This window comes from Drosophila suzukii, chromosome 2L (assembly GCF_043229965.1).
Source record: "Drosophila suzukii chromosome 2L, CBGP_Dsuzu_IsoJpt1.0, whole genome shotgun sequence".
Taxonomy (NCBI): Eukaryota; Metazoa; Arthropoda; class Insecta; order Diptera; family Drosophilidae; genus Drosophila; species Drosophila suzukii.
Window position 1 is genome coordinate 20,076,669 of NC_092080.1, and position 19,346 is coordinate 20,096,014.

At 39.5% G+C, this 19,346-nt stretch overlaps 1 protein-coding gene across 8 annotated transcripts in view; it reads right to left on the reverse strand.

Moving 5' to 3' along the window:
• Positions 1-19,346, reverse strand: part of spir (spire type actin nucleation factor) — a 41,031-nt gene that overhangs the window by 15,028 nt on the left and 6,657 nt on the right. For all 8 annotated transcript variants that reach the window (XM_065868913.2, XM_017086944.4, XM_065868915.2 and 5 more), the window contains exons 2-4: positions 14,216-14,280; positions 1,299-1,416; positions 550-659 (exon numbers count right to left, since the gene is read on the reverse strand). In XM_065868913.2, the coding sequence (XP_065724985.2) occupies positions 550-659; positions 1,299-1,416; positions 14,216-14,280 (293 nt within the window). The remainder of the gene's footprint in view (positions 1-549; positions 660-1,298; positions 1,417-14,215; positions 14,281-19,346) is intronic.

The window sequence follows — 19,346 nt, forward strand, 5'->3', positions numbered from 1 at the left end:
CTGATTTCTGCATAGAGAGAAAAATCTTTATAAGAACTAAGAATGCTTGTGTAAGTCTTGGTCCAATTGAAATATCAATGTCTGCTCAATAAGTCATTAAACTGTTCTATTCTGTTTATGATTTAATATATATAAATGGAAATAACGTAAAGGAACACTGTGCTTTTAAGTTTATATCTTTCTTATAAACGCTATCATTTCTGAAGTTAATTACCATTTAATCCTAAAAATTTCTCTTAGTGCATGCTCGCTTTGGCTAACTGTAACGTGAGCCAAACAAGTTTTCCCACCGATAAATATCGATGCATTGGCTCTGTATACATTTATATATGTCAAAAGCGCTGGCAAATGGAGCGTACTGAAGCGTGGTCAAAAGGTCAGATCTTGGCGCACCCCCCAAAAAATTAAAGAAAAACTCTGACTCACACTTCAATCGGAGTTCGAATTTGCATTGGTTTGTTTTGTTTGGCTGCCTTTTTGGTTTTTGGCACATCATGACACGACTCGATTGCAAATGTCAGATACGATCGGCTCGAATTGGAAACCCACCTCGATTATGTGCTCTAGTTCTTTGGTATCGTTGCGCTCCTCCTCGGAATCGTCGTCCCAGCGCTTGTCGCCCTCGTCGATGCCCTCGTCAATGCAATCATCGTCTGTCTCTGCAATGAATTAAGTCAGCGTTAAAAATAAGAATTTCATGTTTATTACATTTGTAGTATTTTCGTTCAATTTATCAAAAATGAATCACGGATTCATTGCACGCGGTCTTACTTAACCTTCATCTTGTTTTTCGCTTGTGGTTAAGTGATAAAAAGGGGCTTTCCGGTCACAAAAGTCCCCAATGGAATAAAGTAAGCTAAGCTCTGAGATAGGGACTTTTAAGTTAGATTTTTCTTATCTGAATCACAACGAAATTAGTACAATATTATTTCACCATCTAAACCAGACGAGCCGAAGGCCTATAGCTGCTATGACCATGAGTTTACCATTTAGTTTACAATTACTTGTTAGCATTATATAAATAAATAAATAAATAAATTATTTCACCATTTAATGAAAGTAATGTAATACCATAATACTCGTTTAATCTATTAATTAATATTGTTTGCTGGACTCCAACATTTTATTTTGATATATTTATATACAAAATTCAAGATTTAAGTTGCCCTTATCTCAAAACATTCTAAGAAATGAAACTTCTTAAAAATTAGTAACAGTTTCCACATATTTAAGACAATGACTTATTCTTAAAATATTTTTCACATCATAGCACAACAAAATGTATTTTCAAAACTTACCATCTGCCGTCATAAAGTTGAATAGATTCTCCAGCTCCTGTGACATTTGGCACTCCTCGTCCTCTGGCAGATTGTAATCCAATGCTGTGTAGACGATTTCCGCCAGTTCGCTGATAATCTGCAATAATATTGAACATAAAAACATTAAATATAATAATTACTAGGCAATGGAAAAAATGGCATGGAATGCCGACAGCAAAGTGCGATTGAAGTGGAGGCCAAAGGTTAAGGCCGACGAGCCATAAAAAAATGTGCAGCGTGTAATGCAGTTAACCCCCTGAAGCCCTGAAATCGGCAAGACGGGGATTTCATATGCCTCGTTCAGGCAGCAGTTCATTAAACCGACACTCTAATTGGAGTTTGAAGTTGACGGAGCTTCGCAGAAAAGCAGAAAGCATAGATATATATATATATATATTTATTTGTAATTGGTGTTTGGGAAGTTGTAGAGTTCAGGTGCAACAACAAGCAGCGACAACTTCAAACAACCAAGTGCAGTGTCAGCTGTTGTTTCACTTTCACTTTGGCGTTGGCGAAAACACTTGCCGAAAAAGCTACAAGGTGTTAAAACATCCAAGCCGAAGAAGCCAAAGTCGTTAAATAATAATTCGGTTGCGTTATTTTTTGCCCAGCCAGTGAACCCGTCCCCATCTTTATCTCCATCTCAAACTCAAACTCAATCTCGATCCGAATACGAATCCGAATCCGAGCGTGGGTTCCCGCCCACACACTTTATGCACATTATGGCACATTTTTCTACACGTTCACATGGATTTGTTTTTATCGTGGAAATTAAATGATAAAACATTGTGACAGCTGTGCAGTGGATGCAGTGCCGAGTGGCATTTCCACCAGAGGCTCTGCACCACTGAAGAGGTTGACAACAAATGTCAGTTAAATGCTTCCAGCGTTTTTTCCTTTGCCCCTCCATAGAGTAGGACCCTTACATCATTTGCCGAAGAATTGCAGCTGCAATGGTTGTTGCACTGCCGCAGCGACAGATTGCAGTTGCAGTTGCAGGCGTTGAAGGTTGAGAGACATAATTAATGGGAAAATTATGGAAGAGGTGGAAGTCAAGTGTGCCCAAGTGGGAGATGGTAATACACTATATTGCAGACATGTCTGCGAAAGGAAGCAGACCTAAAGTTGAAAAAGCAATTGAATTTAACTATTTATTTAATCGTCAAGAGTTATGTATTTTAATATTATAAAACAATTGTTTTAGTGCATGCTCTTTTAAAAAAAATAATATTTAATCAAAATATTTACCAAGCAAGAATTTTAATTTTAATATTATATTAAGGTCAATGAAATAAAAAATAAAGACTTTAATGAAATTTCTTTGATTTTTATTCCTCCAATATCATTTATATCTTAATGCATGAATAATGGTTTGCATTGATGAATCAACGAAAATGTAATTTCCCTTGGTCAGAATTTAAAATAGCTTTTGATTAGTATATAAAACCACACTGCCTTCTATCTCCCACAGATGAAATTACATTTTACGCATGTAGTAATTTATTTTCTCTGAGCTCCATAAACTTAAATAGAACCTGGTATCATTAGGCTAAAAAAGGCCTCATCAACTAATCACCATACAACGCAATTAAGAGCATAATTACAGCCTATATAGGTAAATATCAGGCGACTTTTAAGCAGGAACCATCTCCATCGTCGAGTCCCGCCTTGTGAATTTTCCCAAGCAATTAGCAGAGAGAACAGAACTGGGAACCCAAAGGGAACTACGACTATCTTTCGATTCGGAATGTGCATTGTGGATGGTGAACTGAACTGAAGCAAAGTGTATTATGCCAAAGGCGAATTGCCTTCGAGGCTATTTCTTTGTTCCCCCACTTTGCATACACCCAGTCTTAGTAAATGAGACTGTCTTTGTTGAGGGTGCGCCTGTTCCCAATCCGCCAATTCTCACCGAAAAGCCAAAAAAAATAAAAGACACTACTCCCCGAACTCGGGCTAATATCAAAGTTGAAACCACGGACATGCAATGCGGCAATTATAAGCCAGTTGCCAAAGTTCCAATTCGGTTTGTGGCCAACAAAGGGTCCCAAAGCCTCCACGCCCCCTCCTCCCATCGTTGTCAATCTAGTCAGTTTAACCTTTCGCCTGACCTCCATGTTCGAGGAGTTACTGTACTGGCTGTTGGTTCTCATCGGCTACTTCTGGTGCCGTCCTGCCTTTTTTTGGGGTACTTTGGACATTGTTTTATAAACAAGAGCTGCTGAGTCAGGCGACACTAATCGGAGGAGGGGAATTCGGGTTGTCTGGCGAGGTGTGAATATTTGAATGCACTTTGGGGAGCCGCTGCAATTTCCGAGTGTCCACTCAAGTGCAAGATACTCGAGTTTATTTTGGTGGAAAACAAAAGGTCAACCCATAAAGTGACCAACTGTAAAGCTGGTAGCCCATAGGAAAAACTTGAACCAGAAAAGAAACAATAAATATACATGACTATTTTTGGTTCAATACAATTAAAACTGCCATAGCCATAGGCAATTTAATTACTATAAAGAATAGATTTTAACAACGTATCGTTTTCAGCACTTTTTACTAAAATATTATTCCATTTTAACTTCTGCAACTTTTCGAAACTTCCTAGTTTATGACCACTTTTCTCAGGGGAATGAAACTTAAGCCCCCAAGTCGCGAATTTCAGTTTGTTATATTTATGTGCAGACCTCTCGCGATCTTCCATTATGACTACCCATTGTCTACTAAGCATCTGGGGGAATCATAAACTCCTTGTCTGGCCATCTGCCCTCCACTCCTTTCTTTGCGATCTGCAGTCTCTGGTCTCCAGTCTCCGGTCTTCGGTCTTCAGTCTTCAGTCTTCAGTCTGCGATCTCCTACTGTTTTCTGTGGTCTACCCACTTGACTTGACCATTTCCTAGTGGCTGGCTTTGGCTTTTTCTGTCGCTATCAGGATTCACATTTTATGCAATTGTTTCCATAGAAAGAATGCCGTGTATAAATACGTATATATATAGATATATACATTTATATAGGCAAACGACAATCGGCAGCTGGCATACAAGTAGCTCTCGACTTGGGCACTTCTACCGGCTATCTGAACAGTCGTGATCAATGTTGGCAGCAGCAGCAACAGCAGCAGCAGCAACATCGCAGCACCGCAGCAACATTGTCGCAACAGCAACAGGGGCAAAAAATGCGACGCCAATGTAAAGCAGCATAAAACGGTCGGAACTCTTTTTTCTAGGGAGGGATTGGGGGGCTAAACAACGTTGACAAGGCGACGCTGGCGACAACGATTAAAATCTCTGGGGAACAGCTCACAAAAAAAAAGAAATAAATAAATAAAAAACAGCAAAGAGACAATGAGAACTGGAAATATTTTTGTAAATTACAATGCAATTTTGTACCGCACACAAAAGGTTCGGTTTTTGCTTCTCGTTCTACTATTTTTGTTTGTTCAGTCTGGTCAACTGTTTCGGGCCCATTAAGCACTTTACATTCGATGTGGCGAGATCAAAGTGGGTGAAATTTATGGCCGCAGATACTGAGATACACGGGTCCAACTCCAGCTTGGAGACCTGGCCCACAGGCCAGTGGGCTGAAGGAAACTAAAACCACATTGGCCGGCTGGGAGCAGGTTATACAATTTTAGATTTTCCAGTTTCTTTGCCCAGGCGGCCAAGATGGATGACAGGGGGCGACAGGTGGGCACGAGGGGGGATCATTTGTGATAAGGAGATGGCAGGGGAGGCCAATGAGTATGCATGTTTGACCCAAATTCAAGACAAGACTCGAACAACCGAGAGAGAATTATGAATATGAGCGGTACACAAGAGGAAATGTAGTCGTTCTATTATTAAAAGAACAATAAAGTCTAAGACAAACAAAAAATTTTAAAAATGCCGTTTCTTAAAAAGTAATTAATTTATTATACTATCTAAATAATATTTAAAATTTACACATTTTTTGAAAACAATATTCTAACCCCTTTTCATTTATACTCAACGGTTTTTGTTCTCAACTATTAAACTTTTGTTTGAGTAATAAAGATTTCGTTTTCACCTTTTAACTCAAGTTTCTGTTCATTTCTAATCATAAAAGATTCTTTAAAAATCGTAAAAAATAAATTTGTATAAAGCGAAGTAGATGAATATTTTTCAGTGCACCACACATGCTGCATGTCATCTAATAATTGCGTTCTCAGCTTATCAGGCAAGGTGTCGTCCCGCACTTAAAAAAATAGGTGAAAGTGAATGGGAATGAGAATCTGAGTGTGAATGTGAATGCCAGTGTGAATACAAGCGTAGACTTAAGTGCGAATGAGTGCGGTTCGGAATTTGTAACTGTCTTGAAATAATATTTGCACATTTTGCCAAGACCGCCTGCAATTAGACGTCGACATGATTATCAGCCAGGTGATTCCCCGCCCTCTCACCTTTCCCCTTTCGCCGCCCCTTTTTTTCGAGGTGCATGTTGCCTTGTTTCTCAGGTGAGTCTGCTTTCGTCGTTTTCTTGTCTTTTGTTGCCAGCGACTCGTTTGCCTCGGAAACTTTTGTTTGTTTCGGCATAGACGTGCGAACTGGGTTAATTTTCTATATATATTAATATATATACCCGTATATAAATCTATGTACAAGATATAACTATGCTGGTGCTACAATTATTGTTTATGTTCATATAGAAAACGGCAATTCACACGATTCGCAACGGCCAAAATAGTGAATAATAATATTTCCCCATTATTTTCTTTCTTTGTTGATACCATAAATATATATATGGCTGGCTTTTGGTTGAGGAAAGAGGCCAATATGCGATCTGTTGAGAACTGATAAGACAATTATGAAGTTGAGAATGTGGGGCACTGGGAGCGATACCAGGAAAGCCCCTAGAGCAACAGATATATTATGAATCATTAAAGCGAAACAGTGAAAATAGAATGTTTATGTTTTCTATATATGTTTGGTCATAAGTGAGTAGTATAGAAAATTGTACTAATAATGGCCTTTAAATTTTAGATACATATTTCATATAGATAAATTTTCGTATATATGTATATATTTTTTGTATTTTTACTTAAAGGCTCAAATATGTTACTAATTTTTTAAATGTTAATTTTCCTCAGTGGACCATCTTAGCGCTTAAAGTCATTACCTCCTCGCCCTCGTGTTCTCATGGATCCATGGGAACCAATTTCGCCAATTCCCAGTTTACCCAACCCATCCATCAATATCAAATGCTTCAATCAAAACGCTTAATGCAGTTCCGGTAAGTTCTCGAGTCCCAAGATCGCACCAGGCCACCTAGAAAAGCCTGCTCAAGCACACGAACAGACACACAGACTCACAAGCACTCTTTTAAAGACAGGCTTAGAAGGAGAGATCGCAGATTGCGATCAAAGCCCTACAGCAATCAATGAGCAGCTACAACCAGCAGATCGGCCATCAATATCGAAAACCCAGACTCAAGATCCAGGCGTCACAACAGACCGACAGATCGGCGGACAACGCATCGATAATAATCGATAAACAAGTTTTCGGATATTGGAGAGCGAGGTGGAGCATAATCCCTAACAGCATTATAACGGAACCCGAAACAAAACGCTAATTGTACACGCCTCTAGAACATGACTCAAATCAAAGAAATGGCCAAGGGGGTTATAGCCTACAAAATGCTATATATCAATATTTGGGCATCTCGGGATCCAGAGGGGGTGGCGATCATACTGGTACCGATGGCGACGATGAGATAGCACAAAACGCTGGCGTTTAATTGGGTAATTGGCTCAAGTACCGTACGTATTACCACCGGCGAACCAAAGCAGAAATTGAAATACTCGCACATGACTGCAGAACTTAACTGAACTGCCCCTCGAAATCAAACGACCACAAACACGTCTAAAAAATATGGTCAAAATCGGTCATAAAACCGGACTTAACATCTTTATAATATGACTCTTTTATGTGACATTTATATAGTACGCCAAAAACATTAAAAGATCTGATCAGATCATATTTTGTCAGCAACTAAAATACGATACTGATGTAAGTTGACTAGTATTAAAAATAAATAAATTATAAAAATTATCATTGATAATATAAACTGAAAATAAAAACAAATGATAGAAGCTAGTTTCGGCAGTTGAGTGAAATCAGTCACGCAAGAAATTTGTTTTTTAAATATGTTAGTATCTGATCCCTCAGAATAGAAGGTATTTTATTTTTCCCTGTGCACCGACCACAGCAACCTCTACACCCCTAATGCCACAAAATTGCAAGTGTGCTTATGAATCGAGCCTGGCCAAGAGAAGTCGGACCTGGCAAATAGAATAGAATGGCTGGTGCCGGGACCAACTCGTGACTGGCAACCAGTTGCCAGCGGTTTCCCATGACGGGCTCCAAACTGGACGCCAGCAGCAACTCCTTCTCTATGTGCAGGCAGGTCCCAAAAAAATTAGAAATATATATAAGCTTCACGTACATATCCGTGTATATATGTAGGAAAAGTAACTGTTACTCTCCCAAGTGAGCCAGCAACTTGTTTGGCGTCTTCTTTCCATTTTGCACAATCTATAGAACCAGCTGGCGAATTCCGGATACTCACTATTATGGCAAAGAAAATGTTTTAGTTTTTTTTTGGAAATATCTTCACAGATCTATTAATAATATTGGGATTGTTCTGCGTAAATATCAAAATTATAACAACTATTAAAATATTTTATCTTTAAGAGTATCTTACAGATTAATATCAGTTTTAAAATTGCTTGTAAGAGAATACTAAACACCTTACTTAGTATTCTTTTTTCTTTTCCTAATTCATCTAGCCCACCCATTCAAAGCCCCCGAAAAAGGCAAAGGGTATCAGAAAAAGACTGGTTCGCTTTTGGAGTGTTGTTTGGGGGTCTTAGAGTGGCAGAGCAATTGAACAAGTGAGTGTCTGGCATTGGTGTGTATCTCTGGCCTGGGACCCCAACTGCAGCTCGACTTTGGAGGCTGCTGGGCCGGCCCATTGAAGTGATGTTTTAATGAGTCCTTTATCACGTCCATGTGCCACGAACTGGCAGGCCCAGAAATGGGTTTCAATGGGCTGGGTTTTCGTCCAGCGAGAGCCACGAATTATGGCTTCATTCCCACAGAGAAATCCCGAGTGCTAGTCGTTTGCATTTATTCTAATTTCGAGTGTGGCCGCACTTGAGACCCTCCTTGTGGATTTTGGGTTCTTGAAATTTTCATTGTTTGCCTAACGGTCATCGGAGGAAGGGGGTGGTCACGGAGAAGGGGAAGTTGATGGGGGGTCAACGGCGGCAGGCGTCAAATATTGACATGCATTCAGTTCAAACAGTCAATGTTTGTTTAGGCGCCCAAAAGTTTGAAGTTTGAGGAAAATGCACTTATGAAAACATTTTAAAAAATAATTTAAAACAGATTTAAATAATTTCTATTAACTTAACTTTATGATAAGCACCTTTTTTCTTTTTCAAAGCCTTTATAAAATAACAGAACTGATCAATCATATTCTGACAGCAAAAAAATATTCTTATCAAAAATTAAATAGAGACAAGAGTTCTTAACGTTTTTAAGAATATATTAAATGGTTTATGCTCGGGTTTTAATAAGAAGAATATACCTATTTCGCTCAGTGTGCTTATGCTAAAGGCATGGGTAAAAGTACGGCGGTGCATGCAATTACAGACGCTCGTGAATACAATTGCTCCAGAGAATCAGCGCCAAAGACAATCCCGTAGCTCCAGCTCCGCCGAGCCATGAAGCTTGCCTCTTGACTGCCTCTCAAAATGTTTCCCCACATAGATACCATATCCCATATACCATACCCAATTCCACTCCCTTTTCAGCCATCATCTTCATCCGCAGGCCAGAGAACGTTTAGTTGATCGACACTTTTATGTTGACGTCGTGCGCGCGTTGTCATCGTCATCAACATGGTCATCATCCCCATCCCATCCCCAGCCCATACGATCCCCGTACCCATTCTCTTGGCAGTTCTGGTGCTGTGCTGCCATCCATTGATTGATTCCCTAGAACAATGGGCCAAGGAGCGTTGCGTCTGCGCCGTCACCAAAGCGAACAGCCAACAGGCGTCGAGTGGCACAGTGGGGCAAGGTGATAGATTAAGGAGAATTTAATTTATAGATTAACGAATACAATATAAATTGAACAAATTACACTCAAAAAACATAATTTTAAACATATTGAGACAAGTTCTCAAATCAACAAAAGTTATCTAACAAAAAAAAAAAAACTATAAAGACTAAACAAAAAAAATTTCTAAAATTCAGAGCTTGCGAAGTGTAAAAATGAACTATTAAGCTTTTGGGTGGCATTTAAGTCATTGTATTTTAGGATCAAGTATGGTTTTTAACAGTAGCGGATGCAGAATTTTGCCGTGGGGGATATATATTTTAACCCAAGTAGGGGGATCGATCCCCTATGTCCCCACATGAATCTGTGCATGGTTTTCAACCAATCTCGTTCCACTGTGCCATGTCTCGTCTATTATAAATGCGTAGCTATAGCAGCGAGTCCGATCCAGAGTCGCAGTTAAAGCCGGAGTCAGAGAACCAGAGCCAAAACCAGAGAACCAGACGAAGCATAAAACAAACGGCGAGGCACTCAACCAAGTCGCCATCCCGAGGAGGCGACTCATTGTTTTTGGAGCTGGCCAACGGCAGCAGCAGCAACCAAAGTTGCAAGTGGAAGTGGCAGCAACTGTTGCTTGTTGCTGGTGTTGCTGGTGTTGCTAGTTGCTGTTGCCGCTGCTACTGGAGCATAAGGTACGAGTATACCGGGACGAACCGAACCCATAAAAGTACGGGCGGGCCAGTTAAATGGAACAGGTAGGCCAGCTGTTCACGCTCTGAAAAAGCGATGACTTATTTCGTTTATTTTTTCAGCTATATACAAAACTAAAAAAAAGAGTTTGGGACGCAAAAGAAGGAAACCCGAGAGCCGTATTTCATGCAAAATATTTACTGTAAATAATTGTGCACGCTTTTGGGAGTTAATATTTGCTCGGAGTACTCACAAAACCTTGATCGCACACCGCAGTTTGCATTGGTAATTGCTCATCGCTGTGACTTCACTACGGAAATATTTATCCCACTTGTTGACCACACTTTGCCTCATTTTCTGGCCAATTGAAAATAAATTTAAAGTCAGCTGCGAATTACATTACACCTATGGCCTACGGTGTGTCACCCGGTATCTTTGAAAATTTAGGCCACGGCTTCTGCACATCGTGTAGTTATCTATTTTGGAGATATGAAAACTCTTTGCACGAGACTCTTAGCCCTGACAACCAAAAGCGGTTTCATAATGAAATAGTTGTTTGTTTGCTGTAATGAATTTAGACTTTAGACGGAAGAATAAATTATGGAGATTAAAAAGAAACAGAGATGAAAATCGGAGCCTTAAAAGTACTTATTAACCTTGCGCCATTAAAGGGAATTAAAGTATGTGATCTTTAATTAGTTACCAGATAATAACCTTGGGTGGTAAAACAAATTACAGTTTTTCATTGTTTGAGTAGAACTACTTTTAATTGCATCACGTTAACTAAAGCTTCTAATTGCTAAGTGTGTTGTATAACTCAGTTTATTTATTTTAGTAACTGCATGTGGCTTTAGTCTATGAGAATTACATTTAAATGAACATTTTCTTCGGCTATACTATATTCTTTATCCAATGTACTATTTTCGCTGTTTTGTATTATAAAAAATATTACAGGCATGAGGCTTTAAAGTTACTCAATTTGACCTTTATTACAGAACACCTTGATCGAAAATTATCCGAAATCGTCTTCCGGCATCATTAACTCGCTCAATCCAGCTTAATTTTGCCCTGCCCCATTTTCAGTATTTTGCAACTCGCCCCTATAACCCAATTAAAGGAAATTAGAGAGCCAAGCATAAATTAAAGCCCGCCTGTCAAGAGAAGTAATCCTATTTGTCGGCACCGAAAAGCCGCCAAAGCCACCGATTCCGATGCCAACTTCAATTCCCTCGGGTAGGTGGCGCACCCAAATAGTATCGGAAATCCATAAACCAATTACAGAAATGCCCCCTATGCATTGAACATTTTAGGTTTCCGTTCCCGTCAAACTCTACGAAACGCAATTTATGGCAATGCAAGCGCAACAAATGGAGCTGGCCAAGCCCTTATTTAAAAATATAGATGGGATGGGGGTACGTAGTTTTGAAGGTTTCATTTAGCTGGTGAGCAGTGGAGTGTGGCGAAGCGCATCACAGATTGACTCACTATCTGGGATATAGATTACAAATTTCTAGGCGACCTTAGTGGGCTGAGCAGACCGCAGAAATTCGCCACCGACTTCCTAGTCCGCATCCCCGAAAGGCAGACAGCCTGTCATTCAGTCAGTTAGTCAGTCAGTTTTGCCAACTAGTCAGCCAGTTAGCTGCAGATCACGAGTTCGAGTCCGGAAAAGCGATGAAGTCTTCTGCGGTTAGTGGGCTGCCAGCTGCAATTTGTATCCATAAACATATCTCTTTTCTATCTCTCGCGCTTAGCGAATATGTGATCATCAATTTTGTACTTTGCATAATATCCCATGATGATGATGTCTGCTTTGTCATATGATAGGCGCCATAAGTTCCGCATCGCTAGTCGGTCCTTTGGGCAATTGCATAACCCCAACTTGGGCATCTATCGCCATGGCTATATAGCTATGGGAATGACTGCGGCCCAAGTCGCGGGTTCCAAAACAAAGGTCAAACATGCTTAAAGTGCAGTTTCGAGCGGAAAATGTCACTGCACGCGCTGTCACTCTTAACTCTCAAGTCTTTGGTCTCCGGCAATTGTTTTTTCCACTCAATTTCAATTGTTGTCGGGGCTTTAAACAAACAAATGAACATTTTTGCGCATTGCAGTCGCACTTTTAACGCCCATTTTCCTTCTTTTTTTTGAGGGGGAGGACTGACCTTACCAGCGACAATCCACCCCTTGGGTAATTTTTGCAATTGTTGTATAATAATGTCCAATTTCAGCTCGTTTCGGCCGCTGACGGGCCTCTTGATTTAGTGGATCGCAATTTGGGGGACTCACGATGGGGTGGTCGAGCTAATTGGCGAATATTTCCTATGTCTATTGCGTTTTTCGAGTCTTGGCAAATACTTCCTAAATTGTGTGCCCTTACTATAAACCGGGTTATGTAAAGTACACATTTTACAAGTAGTTTGCTTTGAAAACACAGCGAAGCCTCTTAATATCCGATTTAACAAATATCATAGTAAATATTAAGCGGTATAAGAACAAGAATTTTCTTGTTTACCAACTGTAACCCAATCTTTTTTTTAAACGGCAACCCCTCGAAAGAATTCCCCTCCACTCTATTCATATTTATGAAAGAATGTATGCTATCCGACTGAAATAAGGCCGTCTATGACCGTAAATTATAGGAATTTTAAGGTAACCCCCAGCACGGCGGTAAGAATGCATTCGGAAATTTCTCATGAACCCCGGAGACAATGGAATTACCTTGTGCGAGTTGGGGAGAATGAATATATACCGAGTATCTCTAGGAGCGACCTCCATTGAGCGGCGAAACATGCATATTTCTCACACACACCCATTGCGGCAGCAACACTTAATTGAAAACGGCATCTATATAGTTTGTGGAAAAGAGTAGGGGAAAATAACAACGAGAGGCAAACTAAAAGATACATTAAAAATTTCCAGGCGTGGAGAAACTTGGCGCTTCCATGTTACGATCTTCTTGGGCCTAAATGCAGTTGGCCCTGTTGCTGCTGCAGTTGCTCATGGTTTTAATTACCTCGTCGGAGATTTAAGCCTGCCCCCAAACAGGGTTACCAGCGATCATCATGTGAATTCTCCACCGATGCGCCTGCGCATTTCCTCAGCTGCTTTGCCTCGTTTTAAGTTTTCTGTAGCTTTTCGGTTTTGTTTTTTTCCTGGCCAATGGGAACTGAAACCTTAAAGTGCATTCTTCGTGGGTCTTTTTTTAGGAAAACACTTTCGCATGTGCGGCTGTGTTGAACATCTGCTAAAATTGCCATAAAATCGGTGATGTTGCTGTTGGGCCGCCAACACTTTCACACATTATGCTAGGGAGCTTGTCTCACTTGTTGTAGCTCATTTTGTTTTATGGCCTGTTCAATTTGATGTCAGCTTCGGGCCTTTCGAGATAGGTGTTCATGTGGGGGATTTCTTTGGGGCTGATTGGAAAGAGGAGTGGAGAAGTTTGGAGGGCAGAGAAACTGAGAATATGACCAATAAAATATCCAATCAATTGCTATAATACGGATATGTCGTTAAGAACTCAATAAGAAAGTGTGCGGATCAAATCGCTGGATTTTTTATAGCCAACAAATCTAATCATCTTGTTTTTAATAACTTTTTTTAGTTACATATCTCAAAAATAAGACCTTTTCCTTATGGTTAATTAACTTATTTATCCATTCTATTCCAATTTTGACATTTAATTGCTGTTTCTCGTTCCGTGAGAAGACTACCGAAACCTTATTATAACCCCATGATCAATCCGTGCAGTGCACTTAAAAGTCTGATCCAATTTACGCGACAATCAAAGCGTTTAACGACTCTAAATTTATCCGTTCTTGTTTCAACTTGTCCGCTTTTTTTGATTCGAAATCGCTGTAGGCTAAGAACCCATTTCTTTTATAATAAATCATTGGATCTTAATTCAAGTCCGAACCGGAACCGTAACAAGACAGCAACATGGCCACGAAATGAACTCATTTACGTGAACTTTACGGGCCATAATTCTAATCTGTAATCTGAGGGCACTTAATAGTCACCGACCGGGGCACACGTGAAAGATACCCAAAGGCTTTACGAGCCATTAAAACACCAGGAACAAGATTCGTTAACAGGGAAATACTTGTCGTCGAAACCAATCTATGGAAAACTCACCTTTCTATGCGAAACGACGAGCGGCGTGTGATGGTGATGATGATGATGATGGTTGTTGTCGAAGGCTGTTGAGTAAACAAAACGGAGATTATGTATTGTAAATTAATAAAAGCTCAGAAGTGCAATCAATAAATTCGGTAACAGTTAGCGGGAAATCATAAACGAGTCAATTGCAATTAAGCAGAAAGCCAAACAACAGCAGAAATTGTTCACCTTTCCAATTGCATTTAAAAAATATGCAAACATTTCGAGTCTCAACTTATTTTCTTGGCTCGGCGGCAACTTCCGCACTTGATGGCCAAGCCCAGAGCATAGAAAAAAAAAAACAGGGTAAAAAGCGGGCAGAAATTGTAACAGAAATAACAAATAACAAAACTTGCAAACGGGTTCAGCAATCATAAACTTGTTGTGCAGACAGACAGATATCGGGAGCGGTATTGGGAGCGGGACTGGGACAGGTGGTACCAGGTAACTGCCGACTGGGAGGGGCGGGCCGGAAAATTGTCAATGGACAACTCGAGCAATTGTATTATAACTCATATCTCTATAAGCCACATAACGCGCCAGGCATTTTGTTAAACAATTAAATGCAATTTTCAACTAAATAAAAAATAGTTGACTCAGCAACCAGCGCCGCTAGCCGACCGTCCAAGGTGCCCAAGTCGGTTTTTCGGTTTGATTTGCTGACCGGCCGGCTTTTGATTACAAGCTGTGACAATAAAGCCATGGAAAGGGGGCGGAGTGGGGGCTAATAAAGGGGTGGCCAGTCCCCCCATATCATGGCCCAGCAATTCCACTTTGCAGTTTATTAAGCGTGACTGACTGACCAACCGGTTGGTACACCCAAACTTTAAATACCAGCCATAAATACTCCAGCAGGGGAGGCAAATATTATTGCAATCAACTTGATTTTTGCGCGAGATAACTCTGCACGGTATGGTAATGCTATGGGATTTTCCAGAATTATTTAGAGTTAATTGGAGTTTTATCTTTTTGAAAACTAACAATATTTTTAAACATTTTTTTAAAGGATTTCTATCGTTTAAACAATTTTCTTATAAATATTGTGCTAAAAATACTATGATGCACTTGGAAACCTGTTTTTTTTACTCTCAAAACTCATATTTTCCGCTCCTTACATTTATAATTAGTTTTCTACCTGAATTATTTCTACCGCAAAAAGGTTATACAATCCCGAAATGACTCATAAGTCCCATGAATTATTGACACTTGATCTTAACTCTTTGGCCCCCTTCATTGTGTTGGTTCCGCATTAAACTCTTGACCTAAGCACAGGTTAGTGGAGTTAGCGGGTCAGACAACCAGAACACAGTTTTCGGAAATAAGCCGAACAAAAAGTACAAAAAAGGCTGTACGCAAAAACAAGAGATGAGCTCCAATGCCCAGCATGATATCATTATGATGTGTTTTTTACTCTGGCTGGGTTGTCCATCACTTTCGCAGGAAATGAGACAAGCAGGGGCTACTTTTCGGGGGAAGACAAAAAGGAGTTGGGTTTTTAGGCAAATTCAGCCCAAAATTCCAAAGCGGACGAGACATGCCGCGACTTAATAATTAAATTATAAATTGTATGCTCCGAGGCAGGCAGGCGGTTCCAGTAAATAATTAATTGACATTTATCAAAGAATTTCAAATGAAAAGAATGCCTCTGCCATCTGCTGTGCTGTCGAAATTTGCGCAAATTTAAGTTTTATTAATGCTTGATTTATGAGACAGCCGTAACGTTCTTTTCTTTGGGAACATATGCATTTGATTGAGCTTTATTGAATAAGTTGGCGAGCGTTACAATTTGAAAGTTCACTGAGGATCACCAGATCAGCCAACATCTGTGAATAATTAGGGTTTATATGCCAAAATAAGCGATCTCAACAAGTGAGTCCTAACTGACGTGATTTAGATGAGTAAATATACAGATAAAATTTAACAAGATTGTTTTTTGCTGTTTTATTTATACTTATCTAGGGGTCATTTAATATTACATCCTGTTTACGTTTTAGCTGTTTAAATAACTGGTTTCTTTACCAAATAGTAAATATTAACAAAAAAGTGGAAGCCATTTGCAAAAGGAAGTAATAAATGGGCCATAAATAAAGGTTAATAGCTTAAACATGCCTAGTAAATGCGCTCTTCTGTTAAAACAAATTACAAAACAATGTATTTCCTGATCTAGATTATGGTTAATAAGGGGCCAAAATGGTTTATTTTTGCGGAGCCTTTCAGGTTGCGCCAAATCAATAATCAAAAAAAATAAAATCACACTGCCTTATCTCAAAATGAATCACCAGTCAATTTTGAGTCGGTTAATTGGTGATCCGACATTCGTTTCCAAAGAGAATGGGATTCTACTTTCCTATACACATGGTGTTGTGCACTTTGCCCGCTGAAAAAAAGAAATTAACGAGCCCATTTCGATAAGATTAGATTGTCAGGGAACCGCTCCAAAGCGTGGACATTCGAATTTCTATAATGAAAATTGCATTTCCGATTGGAAAATTGCAAAAAAAGTCCAAGTACAGGGAAACCAGTCTCAGTCTCAGGGTCAGACAATGGACTTTCCTCCCGTCGAATCCAATTAATAATAATAAAGCCAAAGCACTTTGCTGGCCTGACTTTCAATTGTTTGCCTTCCACAACCCCGACAATCTCATCATCCCAGTACTCCTCCACTTGCATTTCATCAGGTTCAATGGAAAACTATATAATAAAGTTTTATAAATGTGCTGTGGCTTTTTGCTGAATCGGTGTTGCTGGTGGAGTGCATGGCTCTGATGGTTGACCAAGTGGCCTCATGGCAATTTACTTTCTAATGTCAGGAAAGTCATGTGCAAGTCAACGGCAACCGCACACCGACCCGCTTGCCTTTTGTTTGCATATATTTTGTAGAAATTGATAAATAATCTAGGCAAAAAAGAAAAACGATATCTATGCAGATTTTGTGAAAAATTAATTAGACGAGCGAAATCTGTTGAGGCGTTAAAATGTTAAAATGTTCGGCATTTTAAAGACCATATTTTTTCAATTTGCCTTTTCAACTTTGTTTCTAACCCATAATTTACAGCCGTGGAATTTTTTGGCATGCGTTTCACGTGGCGTTGAATGTTTACAACATCTTTAGGTGTATTTAAAATATTTATCAATCAAATGCGGGCAATGAGCTGTTGATGAGTTTCCTCTCCACCTCTAAATTTTTCGGTTTTGTTTTGGTTACACTTAAGTGCATGCCGCGTCTCTACGGCCAAATTATTAATTAATTAATAAGCGCGGATGAATAATGAATCAGGAAATGATAGATAGTTGGTAATTAACGTAATTACGGGCGTTGGTTTTCGGAGTGGTTACACAATAATCAAGCGGAACCAAGTTTTGTAATTTTCAAAAGAATCAAACTTTAGGCTTGTTATTTAAATTAGGATACATTAGTTGAGGTAACCTTGCCTTACTACCCAAGGGAAACAGTTTTCTTTTAAATTTCTATTTTAAGTAAGTCTAAATTCCCACAGCCCAAAAAGTTATTTAAAAAATTACTTCATACCTCATTAAGTCAAAACCCATATATTCCCAAGTTCCCAGGCTATTTTTTTTGGACAGCGGCTATTTTGCATCACAAGGAAACTCATAATACCCGTATTGCCCATAAGTCCAAACACAGTCCGTTGGTGACCACAATGTAGTAACAATTCCTGCCAAGATATTCCCAATCAAGTGAATGGCATTCCGAAATCAGCCCCAAAAACCACAATATCCATGATCTCCATTCTTCAATTGTCGTGTGTGTTCGTTTATTGCATAAGACTTGGAAAATAATTTCCAACAAAGGGCGGGGAGACAAAAGATTCCCAAATTTTTGGGCTCGACCGCTTTAAATGTCACTCTTGCTTTCATCTTTTGTGCACGCGAAAGAAAGAGCAGATTTGTATATGTTTATGGCCTCCGATGGCAAATTAAAGCGACAAATAGACGAACAAATTCATAAGGTATGCAGACTATGCAAATTTGCCACCAAATTAAAATAGTTCGCATCCAAAGCCGAGCCAAAAACCCACTGAAGATAGCCGGCAATCCAAGTATCTGTATCTCAAGCCAACTCGTCAACAGGTTGCTGCTGTGGACCAACAACAATTGTTGTTTATGGCAGTGTTGCTGGTGTTGTTTTCCACTCTTTGAGAAATGTGAAAGATGAAAGCGTAAATGCTGATTAAAGATTGTTTCTTCTATACGTATGCCGTGTATATAAATTTATATTGTAATTTCAGCGCCGGCAATATGCAAAGTGAAAGAGGTTTGAGTTTTTTTTAGCGAGTCGGAGTCGGAGTCAGTCAATCAGTCGGTCGGTTAGTCGGTTATGATAACAGCGATACGAAGGCACCCGCTCTGCAGTCTTCAGTCTTCAGTCTCCACTCTCCAGTCTTCAATCTCCAGTCTTCAGCCCCCAATCTGCAGTCTGCCGTCTAATTTCACAGTCATCAAGGCGCGGTATCAAGCCGCGTAGAAAGCGAGAGTCTCGATTACAGTTTAGTTGCGCCTGCGCAGTCATCGCGGCCCCGTGGAAAATCGCCATCAAGGTGAATTACCCCAGCCGGAGACGCCCACGCCCCCCAGTAAATGTGTCAAGCGAAATTGGATCGGCGGCTGAAGATGAATGTATCTCACGAACACATAAATTAAACGGTTAAGCGATTGCAACAGAAGGTGCAAAAATGAGATGTATGTGGGTTTCCAAACACTGAATTGGATTTGCTTTGGATAAATTTACAATAAATCAGTTGCAAGAGATTTAAACCGCTAGCCTTGAATGTAATTCTTTTATTCAACAAAACTTTTACCAAAAACGGGTAAACAATGGAAACCATGAATCAAATCACAAGAGATCAAGAGATCAGAAAACGTACTCTACCGATTTAAAAAATACTTGCTTAAAATATATTTCTAAGTAAAGGTTCGATTTTGAATTTTAAAAATAAATTCTTTGCTATTGTTTTATAACATGACCAAGCTCAACAAGGTCGTTTTGGACTTTTGTAATCTATAATTATAGCTATAATCCAACAATCTAATCTCTGAAAAAGTGTCGCATTTATGGGAAACAAATTAGAACAACCAAGAGTCAAGT